General features: G+C 44.0%; 1 protein-coding gene and 1 long non-coding RNA gene across 6 annotated transcripts in view; one reads left to right on the top strand and one right to left on the bottom strand.

Annotated features, from left to right (window-relative positions):
* The window catches only part of Arid4a (AT-rich interaction domain 4A), a 68,020-nt gene extending 63,211 nt beyond the window's left edge, over positions 1-4,809 (bottom strand). For 2 of the 3 annotated variants that reach the window (XM_029484880.1, XM_021179405.2), the window contains exons 1-3: positions 4,643-4,809; positions 3,656-3,713; positions 1,267-1,377 (exon numbers count right to left, since the gene is read on the bottom strand). In XM_029484880.1, coding sequence (XP_029340740.1) covers positions 1,267-1,377; positions 3,656-3,661 — 117 coding nt within the window. In that variant the 5' untranslated portion in view covers positions 3,662-3,713; positions 4,643-4,809. Of the gene's footprint in view, positions 1-1,266; positions 1,378-3,655; positions 3,871-4,642 lie in introns of those variants that run through there. The other variant, XM_029484881.1, reaches the window with a different exon arrangement.
* Positions 4,810-4,968: 159 nt separating this feature from the next.
* On the top strand, positions 4,969-10,209 carry LOC110306781. 3 transcript variants are annotated; one of them, XR_003838440.1, is made up of 4 exons: positions 5,183-5,293; positions 5,619-5,752; positions 6,306-6,357; positions 9,478-10,209. It is a non-coding gene; the product is annotated as an uncharacterized LOC110306781 (long non-coding RNA). The 3 variants fall into 3 exon arrangements; XR_003838439.1 differs by having other exon boundaries at positions 5,619-5,886; XR_002379311.2 differs by lacking the exon at positions 5,619-5,752 and having other exon boundaries at positions 4,969-5,293.
* The last annotated feature ends 3,930 nt before the right edge of the window (positions 10,210-14,139 follow it).

Below are 14,139 nucleotides of genomic sequence, written 5' to 3'. Positions count from 1 at the left end.
GGACTTTCACGAGTCATCTTTTATGGCTTTACAATGTTAAGAATAGTTATATACATGAAGATGCTCTTGTACCTACATTAGCAGAGTATGCAGAACAGCAGACAGGGGCTAGCGATGTGGCTCACGAGGCAAAGGGAGTCTGGCATGAACGAAGCTGAATCCTACCATCAATGCTATAAAAACCAGCGTGCTGCCTCAGCCTATGATCCTAGCACTTGGGAATGGAAGCAAGAGGACCAAGTTCAAACTCATTCTCAGACGCTTAGTGGGGCTGAGATTGTACTGGGCTACATGAGACCCCATCTCAAAAAGAGAAAAAAAAAAGATCTATAGGAAAGCAATGTGTAAACAGATTTCTCAAAGGTTGCAGGTCTTTATCAACCCATCCTTTTCTGTATTTCCTAATTCTACTGGAAATGTATTAACTTTAGCTTTCCCTGGTCTTAAAAAATCAGCGTCTTGGCCAACCATAGAGGCTGACGTCTGTAATCCCAACACTCAGGAGGCAAAGGCAGGATGGTCACCAGAAATTGTCTAAAAAAAGTCAGACACGGGCTGGTGAGATGGCTCAGTGGGTAAGAGCACCTGACTGCTCTTCCGAAGGTCCAGAGTTCAAATCCCAGCAACCGCATGGTGGCTCACAACCATCTGTAACGAGATCTGGCGCCCTCTTCTGGAGTGTCTGAAGACAGCTACAGTGTACTTACATATAATAAATAAATAAATCTTAAAAAAAAAAAAAAAGTCAGACACACACACACGCACATGCGCGTGTCAACTCCATGAATCATTTTTAATGTTATCTTGAAAACATAATTTTACTTCTTTGTTCTTCCTAATCACTGAAACTGTCATTATCTGATTAAGAAAGGGAGACACCAAATGATAGCCCCAGTACGCTCCTATAAACAGGAATGATCCAAATAACGCAAGCATCACACCTTGCTAGCCTGAAATGAAGCCCTCTGGAATCATTTCTCAGCTCGAGTTCTTTATTTTTCAGTTCTAAATACATTCTTTCAGTTTAGTATGCAATGATACTTGCCCCAGCACTGATTCAACAGAAAGCTGACAATGTTCAACCTCTCCCTCTGGGCTACCATGGGCTGCAATCTTTTCAATGTACTGAGCCTGCTGCACTGAACAGGAGTGACTCTTGTCCCTACTCTGCCTGCTGTCACTCGAAGTACACCAAATAACCCGCTTTGTGTCCTCAGAGACAGCCAGACAAGCCTGGGCTGTCTTACAAAGCCTTCGCGCATTTACCTTGACTTTCACCAGCCTTTTCACAGTCTTGATCTTTGCCTCACAGAAGGCCCCTCGGTACTTGGCACTGACATCAGTTCCCACTGTCAGGTAGGCAGGCTCATCTGCCGCCTGTGAAGAGAGAACAGAGATGCCAAACATCACTACTGGTCGCCTTTACCCGACCTCTAACAGCACCAAAAGGAACTACATCTAAAGTCACTAGAACATTGAAATTATTTGCTTAACAACAATGATAATTTGCAAAATCCTCCTAAAGCAAACAACTTATTAACACTATTTCATTTTACGTACTCATTTCCTGATGATGTAAAAGTTGTAACTGGAAACTACCAGTAGGAAAAAAAAAAAGGTTTTTTTTTTTTTTTGAAGTACATGTTTAAAAAAATTCTACAGTTTAATATATAAGAGAGAGAAAGATAAATAAAAAGAAGAAATATATCTATATTGAATGTCTCATAAATTTTATTAGTTTGGGGCCCCCAGGTGATTCTATTTTCTACATTAAAGAGAAATACTGCTACAAAGTTAATATTAACAATACATAATTAAATGCTTAGTGAGACAGATTAGGAAAGTAACATCTTCTTTTGTTTGCTTTGGGTTTTTGGGACAAGGTGCAGGCTGTCTCTGTCTCCTAAATACTGGGATTACAGGCCAGGGCCAGCAAGCCTGGCTAAAGCATTATCTTTTGATACAATGTATCTCTATACACAAGAAACTAAGAAACCTCTTTCCAAAATTGCTTTGGCTGAAGGTTGCATAGGAAAGGTTTAAATCTAAGTTCAACAGATGAAAACTGATAGCTAAAGGCTGCAGCCATTTCTAGTTTACAGCTTTGGTCTCAGTATACTTAAAATAATTTTTATTTAGACCTTAGTAGCTGGGCATGGTAGGAGGTGGAGGCAGAGGCAACAAGATCTCTTTAAATTCTATGCCAGCATATTCTCTATTACATAGAGAAATCATGGAAACAAAACAATTAAAAAAAAGAAAGAAAGAATGAAAGAAAGAAAACACCCACTTACAGGAAATAGTCATGGTCAGAATTATACATTGAAATATGTAAGAAACTTCCATCTATAAATCATTTTAATCTTGAGAGTAACAGACAACTGCTATTTCAGTCTGTGATGTTACCTAATTCAAAAGCTGTATGTATACATGCAACCAATTCAACATTATATGTACAAAGATATCAATGTTAACTTTAAATATTTTAAGTAGGAAACAAATTTTCATTTTCCCAAGTTATATTAAAGGAAGTTGTGTCACTCCAAAATAAAAAAAAAAAATAAGAGGAAGTTTGAGAATTTCAGAAAGTAATACACTTAAACCGAGTCAGGCATGATATAGCATGCTCATCCTGCCAGCACTTGGGCAGAAGCAGGAGGATGTCAAGGGAGTTCAAGGTCAGCCTTGAGAGTCTACATCCTGAGTTCCAGGCTAACCTGGGTAAAGTATACTGTTTCAAAATAACCGAAACAAAAACAACTATATATTTTCTATTTTAACACACACACACACCGAACAGTAAGTACAACGTTAATCATGCACTTTTAAATGTCAGTCTACTTAAAAAGAATAAAAAATGAAGAGGAATACTTTTTGGTAAGTATCTGACCAGAAACAAACAAGAGCCACAGTATCCTACCTAATTCTGAAGAATGTTATGAAAGCTTCCTTTCCCTTCAAGCAGGCGGCCACTGATGTTTGTAAGATTAGGAAGCTTCAAAAGCTACACATAGAATCCACGTTTTAAGATATATATTATGAAGACTGAACTAACCAATCTAAATATTGTCATCACCTTAGTTTACTTTCTTTCCCAAGAAATATACAGAACAGATTATCTCTGTTACTCAAGCTACATAACAAGTCTTTTAGAAAATGGCATCGGTAGTGGAAAGAGGGAAGTATAGGTTTTTAAAGAAAGCAAAAGCAAAACAAAACAAAACAACCTTGCAAAAACCAAAGCAGGACAAAAGCTTTTCTTCTTGAAAGGTGTTTTTGACACTGAAGTGTTTGAAAATCGAAAGACTGCACCGATCTTCTCAAAGTGCTAACTGCTAGAGAGTGTTGGACCGCCTGCATTCACACACACACACACACACCTCACCCATTCACATGTCATTTTCCTAAAAGTGGTTCTTAGTAAAGAAATCAATTCTAAGTAACAAAACGCTGCCATTCCCCAACTGCAGACACACACACACACACACACACACACACACACACACACACCTCACCCATTCACATGTCATTTTCCTAAAAGTGGTTCTTAGTAAAGAAATCAATTCTAAGTAACAAAACGCTGCCATTCCCCAACTGCAGCCTCCGGACTGGCAGCGTCCGGGGCACAAGGCTACGAAGAGTTGGCTCCACTTACCTTCATCTTGACTGGTGACCTGTGGGGTTCCAGCTTCCTCGAGTTCTCTTCCCGGGCGCTAGAGCCAAAGCAGGGAAAAGAGAGGCAGAGGATCAGTCCAAGGCGGGGTGAGACCGGGAAAGAAAGTAAACAAATGCAGGCGGGGAGGGGCCGAGCTCCGCGGCCCCCGGGGACAGACCCCCGTCGGGCAGCCAAAGCCTGGCGGGCAGTGAGCCCCACGCGCGCCAAAGGGCAGCGCGTCCCGCCCCTGCCCGGCCGGCCGGCCCACCGCGCCCCCGCCTCGTCGGCCACTCGCAGCCCCTGCGCCCCGGCCTCCCGGGTCCGCGCCCCGCCGGGCCCCGACTCTAGCGCGCGCCCCGCCTCCGCCGCTCGGCCCCCTCGGCCCGCCCCGGCCCGGCCCGCGGCGGCAGCAACGGAGTGTCACGGCGCCATTGCTCTCCTGCCTCCGCTCTGCACCATGTCAGGAAGGAGAAGCGCTCCTTCACCCGGGGGGCAGGGGCGGCGGCCTGCGGCGGCGGCCGGCGCGGGGGGACCCGGCGGGGGAGGCGCGGGGCGGGGAGGCGGCAGGACAGGGTGTGGGAGGGGAGCGAGCCGCACCGCCGCAGCGGCCGTCTCCTCCCGCGCCCGCCTCAACTTTTTGTACAGCCCGGAGAGGCGCGGGCACCCCGATCTCCGCGGTCCAGCAGCGGGTCCTCGCCAAAGAAGCACAGCAGAGTTGGGGGCCGGTTCTCCCGGCAGCCCGCTCCTCCCGAGCAAACTTAGCGGCGCGGCCAGCCCCACAGCCATTTTCCCGGGGAGGCGGCGGAGGCGGTCGTGCCCGCAGTTGCCGCCGCGACTCTAGGACGCGATCGCTGCCCGGCGCCCCGGGCACAGCCCGCCCTGCATCCCCCTCCCCGCCTGCGGAGCTCCCAACTGCACCGGGACCCCATCGCGGCAGCAGCTGCTCCCGCCGCTTTGCCCATTCAGCGGCCCCCGCTGACCACCTACCTACTGCGGGTGCAGAGCGCTGTCAGCTCTCCAGTCTGCCACCCCACTGATCGCCGTGGGTCCCCGTCCGGGCAGCACCGCTCCCGGCCGCAGCGGCAGTTCCTGCGCCGGGTTCCCCCACTCGCCCCGATTTACTGCCACAATCCACCAAATAACAAGCTGTTGAGCAGACTCGCTTCTACACGAACTCCTATTGGCTGCTCATGACGCTGAATAGCTTCGGATTGGAGCTCGCTGTCTGCCTTTCTCATTGGATGTAGCTGTGAAACTTCCATGATTGGTGCGGAAAACAGCAGGTAGGATAGCTTCCACTTCTGATTGGCTGGATCCGAACACGCACGTTATTGGAGGATAGAGGATTGAGTAAGAGAGCCCAAAAATTTGATTGGAGGAGCCGACTCCGGATGTGCTTGACTGAACACTGATTGGAGAACAGAGGGGTCAGGAAGAGCAGTTCCGCACGAGGATTGGGCGGTGGCGTGTCCCATGGAAACGGAATCCAGAACTGCAGCCAGGGTTTTTCACGGGGGCGGAGCCGGCTCTTCCCCAGGCGCCTGCGCCTAACCGGTTCCCCGGCGCCATTTTGTCCCGGCAGCAGCAGCCCGCAGCTCTATCCCATTTTCTGTGAGGGAAGGACGCGGACTCTCTCCGGTAGGTTTGTTTCAGTGTGGCACCGGCTTACCCTTCCCTCCAGGACGACGCCTAGCGAAGGGTGGAGGAGTCACGGAGTCGTCCGAGAAGTCTGTCGGAGGCTCCGGGTGTCGGGTGGCCTCGGGGGTGGCGCAGCGCTGGGAGCACCGGAAGCGAGGGCGGCCATGGGAGCCGCTGTCCGCGGGCGGCGGAGCGTGGCTGGGGGGCGTGGAGGAAGGGGGCGAGGTCGGGGGCGCACGTGTAGGTGACTAAGCGGCCCTTTGCGCCCCTTCACTCGGGATGGCGGGATTTTACTGACACCCCCCCCCCCTTCCTCCCGGCATAGCTCTGTCTCCCTTTGACATTGCATTTCGGAAGCTGGGTTGCGATCTGCAGACACCAAGGGCCCAAGGTGGCAGCCTCCTTGGTAAAGACGGAGGAGGTGTGGTTTCCTGAAACGTCTTGCGTGGGGAAGAAGAGGTATTTCCTCCAACTGTGAAGCTAGGAGGAAAGGTGGAAGCCCCGGCTTTCGGAATGCTGAGGAATGTGCCTGCCAGGACAGACGCTGCTGCCACTATGACCTTAGACAAGCGACTCTTGTCACTGCATGAGGCGTATGCTATACTATTTTTTCGAAGAAAGTATTCATGCTCCTGGAAGGAACGACAGTTTCGTAGATGAAAGGGTTTTCTGGACCAGATAGACATGGATTCAGTCGTCAGCACATTGTCTTGTTAAATGACACAAAACTTAACAATTGGGTAACAGCCTATGCACTAAATTAAGATGTGAAATGTTAACCCCAGTAAATTGCCCAATTGAGTACGTCTGAACTAACGCCATATCAACTATTTAATATTTGTTTTTTTGTTTTTTGTTTTTTTTTTCAAAATTTGTTAAGATTGTGAAGTGTATTGTGGTAGTTTTACTAAGTCACGTCTATCTTTTTAAAATCTGCTTAGTTTTGGTGATGCACAAAACTAGAAAATGGTTGAGTAAACAGTTGATGGAGGATTTTTGTTTGTTTTTCTAGAGTTGTGCTGAAGACAACAGACACCTCCATGACAACCCAAAGTATCACAGAGGTGAGTCCTCGTGTCTTTTGAAATCTTGTGACTTGGGCCAGGTGTGTGCTGAGGTTTTCTGTAGACTAGAGCCAAATACTAGGCTACGTGACTGGTTGTTGAAGATGTTTTGTTAGTTCAAGCTTTCAAATGAGTCGGTTTAATTAGCTTCCTGGTGTTATACCCTAGAGAAAGCCACAGATAAAAGCATCCGTAATATTCAAGCTCACCCATTCTGGGCTCCTCCTTTCTGGACTCTGGTTTTTGGAGACAGGATTTTGGTAGTCCGAGCTCGTCTGGACCTTGTCCCTTGTGTATGTGTTTGTTCTTGTGTATGTGTTTGTTCTTGTGTATGTGTTTGTCCCTTGGGTATGTGTCTGTTCTTGTGTGTGTGTTTGTTCTTGTGTGTGTGTTTGTCCCTTGTGTATGTGTTTGTTCTTGTGTATGTGTTTGTCCCTTGTGTATGTGTTTGTTCTTGTGTATGTGTTTGTTCTTGTGTATGTATGTATACAGATGGAGTTACTTCCTCCCTCTGTTCCCTAGGCTGGCCCAGAACTCAAGGCTCTCTAAGTCTCCTACCTCAGCTTCCCATCTAGTGAGGCCTGCAGGTCTTAGCCCTATTGCACATGGCAGAACTGTCAACTCTTCAAGCTATACATATTGGAAACTTAGTAGTTTCTCAAAAGCTTTTATTTTGTATTTTGGCAGTTGAGGCATTATTACATTGCAACATTTTGCTGTACAGAAAGTGACATTTCGGTTACTAAAAACAAATCCTTGGAGTCTTCTTTAAAGCCTCCCATGCTCCTCCTATAAGTAGGTCCCAGCAGGACTTTGGTAGCCTTATAGGACAATTTACATAAAATTGTCACCCTACTGCTTTGACAAGCATTTGGCTCTTCTCTAGTTTGAGACTCTGTTTGCAAAAGGCAAACTATTTTGAATCACTCTTAATCATTTTGTACCTTGTATGTGTATAAACATGAATTATATGTGTATTTGTATATAAAGTAAGTGAAATAATAAGATAATGTACTACATCTAATAGCAATTCTTTTCTGAAAATGTTTGAACATCTTATCTTGGTCTTCAAATTTTTAATATTACAATTTATCTGATTTTTGATTGTTAGTAATATATAGATTTTAGGCTAAGGATATGGCTTAGTGGGTATAAATCTTGCTGACCCATAATGAGGCCCTTAGTTCAACTCCCCACCATGCATAATACAAAGCTGGATGCAAGGCATGCCTGTAGCTCCATTCCTTGGTGAGCAGAGGCAGGAGGCTCCCTGGGACCTCCATGGCCACCCGGTGTGGCCTGTCAATGAGCTTAATAGTATTAGGGAAACATGTTCCAAAAAACAACGGCAAGTGATACAGGAAGACACCTGACATCATCAATCTCTGGGCTTCAGTGCCCTGTGTGTTCACGTGTGCTCACTGTACACATAATATGAAGATTGAGAAAACCCATTAAGAATAGATCACAGGGGCCTGGTAATGCAAACCTGTCAACTAGCACTTTGGAGGTAATATGGCTTACAGAGGCCACCACAACTAATGGTTTGATTTTAGTTGTCATCATTGAGCTAGTTACAATAGGTTCTGTAACAATCACACTTTACTGTACCCTCTCTAAGAAAGATCAGAAGAAAGGAAATCTCTTTGTCCTTGTCCCTCACATTAACAGGAAGCCAATGTAGATAAGGAGAGGCCCGAGATGTGGAATGCTAGGTTATAAGTGGTAGACCAGAAATTAGAGGATCTTTTAAATCAGTTATTTTGCCTTCTGCTCATTCTCCCACAGGAATTCTTACGTCTGCAGAGAGAAGTTAATATCTTAAAATAGATATTTTTAGCACATAAACAGTAAAGTTTAAAACCTATATAGAAAAGATTTCTGAATTGATTGTAAAGGAAAGAATAAGATTTGTTCAATTAGTAACAGACCCAGCAGAGATTATAATACTAATGCTGAAATTACCTCCTGGGTAATCAGTGAAGATTGGCAAAGACTGTATACTAAATTTTTTATAGAAATTAATAACAAATACCTCAAAAAGCAAGCAACTTCAGATTATAAAAGAACTAACTGGACCCTTCCGAGTACAGTAAGAGGACCACCAGTTTCTAAAGCTCCCACCCTTTATCTAGATGCCAGTAAGCTAGGAATGGTGGGCTATAAGTCAGGAGATGGAAGGAAAGAAATCAAATCTATATGCTACTCTCATGGTTCTACTAGATTTTCCAGAATCACTTACTACAGTCACTTACTGTCAATATTTGCTTAGTAGATAGAAACTGCTGAACTTAATCCAGATGATTCGGAGTTAACTTTGTTTTTTATACAACTACAACAGGTAATTGGAAACAGATCACCCATTATATATAATCCATGCTCAGCCTCATGTGGGTTTGCCAGGACCCTTGGCACCAGGAAATCTGTAGACTAGTTAGTAATAGGAAATGTATTAGAAACTTCAGTGTTTTATAAAAGGCGTTATATAAGTAGTTTTGTAGCCTGGTGACAAGCCAAGGAAATTAGAAATAATCGTCCTGCTTGTTCTTTGTGTAATCAAGCTCCATTGCCTGCTGGGAGTGACCCTGAAGGTACCTAAGGAGATGAAATTTGACAGGAATTTCATTATATAGAGTTTGAAAAATTCCTTTTCAGCATTTTAATGGACCTCTGCCTTAAGTTCTAAAAGGGCTGATTTTGTAATTACATATTTATTAGAAGTGATGGCTATCTTAGGGATACCTTCACGGACTAAGACTGATATGTATGGACTAAGACTCCATAATATGTATCCAATAAAATCTAGCATAAAACATGTTACAGGCATACCTTTACATCCTGTAGGTCAAGCAGTTATGGAAAGATCTAACTTCACTTTAAAGGAGATGTTTATAAAATAGAAGGGGGGACATGAGATCACCCAAAGATAGATTATAATGTTTTATTAATTTCATTTGTTTTTAATGTCAATGAGACAGGTAGCACAGCTGCTGAAAACGACTAGATTTTAGATACGACTTGAATAAAATCAGTCTATGTACTTTAAGGCTGTGTTAATCTCAGAATGGAAGTCAGGAAGTCTGTTGCATTGCATAAAAGGCTATACTTTTATTTCTACAGGAAATGAACAGCTGTGGACTCATTCAAAGTTAATTAAGATTAGGTTTGACCATGGAAGACTTCTAGAGACTCTTGGCTGATGATGTGGAAAAAGAGACCCAGAAGAACAAAAAAACAGGTGACTGGAATGCTGGTCCCCCTGTGCAGGAACAGCTCAGGAGGCTGGCGGAGACATGAGTGTCCTTGCAGAAGCCAGCAGTCTTGTTGGCTGTCAGGTCCTCATGACTTAGAATTACATGTCATCCTTTCATGTGGCATGAATGAGGATTTATAAAGCCCTATTACGGTTTGGTATGCAGTCCAAACAGACTTACAAAGATTGGCAGATAAATTTTACCTGCTCAAGCATAGAGCAGAGACTCCTCTTTAGCTAATTTGTGCATACAGCACTTTCCGTACACAAGTTACTGCAGAGCTGGGGCAGGAAGTAAGGGTGGAATTCCTGAGCACGCTGACACTGATGCTGAAGGAAGCAGGAGGTGGGCGGAGCTGGCAGTGGTGAGAGCCACGTGGATACATGGGATGGTGGAGGAGTCAGGAAAAGTTAGTAGCTAGCTGAGACTGTCCTAGCAAAAGACCAACAGCTTTAATTTTCTTCAAAATTTAATAATAAACTGTGGAAATAAACTATTTTGAAAGAGTAGTTCATAGATTCCATTGAGAATGTAATTAATTGACCTGTTTAGTATTTTTTATTGAAAAAATAAATTGAGATTCTTTTTTTTTTTTAAAGCTTGTTTTCCCCCCTTTTAAACATTCTTTCAGGGGCCAGTGGGCATGTGGGTGCAGCTGAAAGGACAGCTGTGGGAGGGTTACTTCTCTCCATCCACAGTGTAGGCTCTGACTCGTGGTCATCAGCCTAGCAGCTAGCACCCTTCCTAGATCATCTCATCCCTGGGCCCGCCCTCCTGCCTGCCTGCCTGCCTGTCTGTCTGTCCCTCCCTCCTCTAAACACATTTATATGGTTCCATTTTCTGGATTGTTTGGACTTTTTTTTTTTTTTTTTTTTTTTTTTTTCTTTTCAGATGGGGTTTCACTTTTCTGGGCTCAATTTTTGAATAGTACTTTTTATAATATTTTTTTCATAGAACACTGAATGTGTGTTCATGTGTGCGTGCTTGTGTATTTGGTTCTTTTACTCTTCTTAAAAGCCTGGTAGAAGAAGTCCATTTTGATGAAGAGTGTTCAGGGGCAAGATAAATAATTTTTTTTTATTTTAAATTTATTTATTTACTTATTTTATGAAAGTACACTGTAGCTGTCTTCAGACACTCCAGAAGAGGGCACCAGATCTTGTTATGGATGGTTGTGAGCCACCATGTGGTTGCTGGGATTTGAACTCAGAACCTTCGGAAGAGCAGTCAGTGCTCTTAACCACTGAGCCATCTCTCCAGCCCCCATAATTTTTTATAAATAAGTGCATGTTCTGCACCTTTAAGGTAAAACATGGCTCAAGATAAAAAGAAGTTCCTGTCTTTCAGAAGGACATTGACGTTGTTGTGAGGAAAAGAACTAAGCTGCTTCAGGTCTAAAAGACCTAGGATTTGTTACTTGTACTGAAAACTTTGGTTCTAGTATGTAAATGTTATGTCATCATTAGGAAAATGAGATTGGCCATGTTACATATGTATGCATGTGCATACATCAGCATTTGTTGAGAAGTAGAATTGACTGCTAGGTTGAATATAGCTGCTTCCCAAACAATTGAGAGTTTTTTTGAGGGGATTAAATACTTGTAATCAAACAATTATTTTGGGCGCCAGAGATATAGGTCTTGATTGTAAGAGTGCTGTACCTGACATATACAAGGCTCTAGGTTCAAAAACCAGAACCAGTTTTGCTGTTGGTACTTAAAGCGTACTCTGTGGTGTGTGTGGATGTCGATATGATTTTTTTTCTTTACCCTGTGGATTTTGTTGTTGGTTTTAAGGCCACAGGTAATTCAAACTAGAAGGACAGCATATTTCAGGATTTGAATTAAAGTAGATCTGGGTTAGTTAATGACATTCCTCCAAAGGTCTATGCCTAGGGAGCTAAGTGCAAGTAAGACACATAGCATGATTAAGCATAGAAAGTTAATCTAAGTACTTTAGGAGAGTCGAATAGTTGGGGGTTTGTTTGTTTTTGTTTTTGTTTTTCAAGACAGACAAGTAACCCTGGCTGTCTTGGAATCCCTGTGTAGATTAGCCCTAAACCCAGAGATCCTCCTGCCCTTGTCTCTCAGTGCTGAGATGAAAGGCAAAGACCATCATAAAAAGAACCTAAGCAAGCAGAACTGAGGGCTTGTTTTAGCTGGCTTGTAATGCTTGTGAGTGTATACGCAAGGTCCTCAATTATATTTTCAGTACCAAGAAACAAGTCAAAAAACAGGAAAATGTTAGTGTATGTTGATGAAGGCTTTTAAGGTTAATGATCTTAAAAGTCTTTCAAGTTAAGTGGAAGGTTGTGACTAAGAGTGTTTGAGAAAAGATGTTTCATAGAGGAAGCACTTGAGAAAGGATGCCTAGCAAAAGATGAGATCAGCAAAGTTAAGAGGCCTGTGTTGTGGAGCTGCTAGAGTCAGCTGCATGCTGGAGTCCTGTGGACACTTTCCCTCTAGAGTTTTAGATGGCTTGGAGTCTGAGGTGTGAGTATAAGTTGAAGGTGATTTTATTTATTTATTTATTTATTTTGGTTTTTGGTTTTTCAAGACAGGGTTTTTCTATGTAGCCCTGGCTGTCCTGGAATTCACTCTGTAGACCAGGCTGGCCTCAAACTCAGAAATCCACCTGCCTCTGCCTTCCAAGTGCTGGGATTAAAGTCATGCGCCACCACACCCGGCTGATTTTTATTTTTTGTTGTTGACGTTTGTTTTGAGATATGGTTTCACTGTTTAATATCCTTGTCTGGCCTATAGACCAGGCTAGCCTCAGATTCACAGAACCCACCTGCTTCTGCTCATGAGTGCTGGGATGAAAAGAGGTGGCCATCATACCCATCCTAACATATTTGTATGTGGCTTATTTTCTGAGCTTTATAAGTTGTAAGCATTTTCTTTAATCCTTCATTAGCCTGTTTTGTCTAGTATTTTGTTTTTGTTTGAGGCAGGAGCTCATGTGGCTAGGACTGGCATGTTGCCTTAGTTCCTCTGTGGCCCTAGTGCTGGAGTTACAGGTATGAGCCACTGTACCCGGCTTTTTTGTTATTTTCTTTTTCTTTTTTTTTATTCTTCTACTGATCGCCATTTCTATTTTGATGTATTCCGTTGTTTGTGCCCATGTCAATGGTTTTCCTCTCCGCTCGGTGTGTTTATGTGGGTTTGTTTACAGACTATACTTTCCCTTCACCAAGCATTAACTGTGTAACTACTGTTAGGAGAAGTGACGCCCCATGTGACCCTGTCCCTTCCTGACAGGATGTTGACAGACCCTATCTTGTTCACGTCCTGAGTAGAGGCTATCATAGCTACCATGAAGTTCAAGGGTGCAACACAGGTCACAGGTCAGTGTTTCATGTCTTGGCTTCCTCTGGTTCTTACATTCTTCCTGCCTCTTCTGTCTTGTCCCTGAGCCTTGATGTGGGTTATATAAATGTCCCTCCCGTTGAACTGAGCACACAACAGGCACTTATTCTGAGCACTTGCTTAGCACGCCTTCCCAAAGACCTTGGAGGGAGAACAAGGACCGCCATGTGGTCCAGTCTTTGTTAAAATGCTTATATATGATGTGACCTTGCTTCCTCTATATTCTAGCACTTTTAGAATCCCACCCTAATCGCTTCTCGGTCTTTTTTGGCTAAGATCAAGTGTAGAATCACACCCTAAAGTTTTAAAATAGCCAGTGAAATTATATTTTGCCATGTATGGGAAACAAACAAAAATCATATAAAAGGTTGTAAACAAGCTGGGTTTGGTGGCGCACACCTTTAGCTCCAGCAGGCAGAGGCAGGTGGATTTCTGAGTTCGAGGTCAGCCTGGTCTACAAAGTGAGTTCCAGGACACTCTGGGCTATATAAAGAAACTCTGTCTCGAACAACCAAAAACAAAAAAGGCTGTAAACAGTTTGATCTGGTTTGTGCTACCACAAATAAAAGCTGTTTTCTTGAAGTAGCCTTCATGTCCCGTCTCTTTGTTCAGAATTCTACATCTCTTGGTGGTTTCACTTCCCCTTTCCCAAGGCTGAGACCTGGTGCACATCCTGCCTTGCCAGGGCAGAGATCCCTGGGGTGCAGCAGAACTTTCTAAGTCCCAGGAACCAGGAGAAGGAGGGGCCTGATCATCTCCTGGAACCCCAGGACTTGCCCAAGTATAGGTTGGAGTTGCACAATGGCTTAGAAAGATAGAATGGTGAGCCGGAAATGTGTGAGTGTGTCTGGATGAAATGGTCAGGGGACTTGACCACACAGGCCAAAGCAGTAGTCGGGTCAGCTCCAGTTCATGGTGACCGCTGTCCATGGTAGCCATTCTGGGGTTGCAACACTGGGATTTCTTTTCTTTTTAGTTATTTTATGTATGTGAGTACACTGTCACACTCTTCAGACAAACCAGAAGAGGGCGTCAGATCCCATTATAGATGGTTATGAGCCACCATGTGGTTGCTGGGAATTGAACTCAGGACCTCTGGAAGAGCAGTCAGGGCTCTTAACTGTTGAGCCACCTTTCCAGTCCAGTCTGGGATTTTTTTT

Source organism: Mus caroli, chromosome 12 (assembly GCF_900094665.2).
Source record: "Mus caroli chromosome 12, CAROLI_EIJ_v1.1, whole genome shotgun sequence".
In the NCBI taxonomy this organism is placed as follows: Eukaryota; Metazoa; Chordata; class Mammalia; order Rodentia; family Muridae; genus Mus; species Mus caroli.
This window is presented reverse-complemented; position numbering and strand designations above follow the sequence as displayed.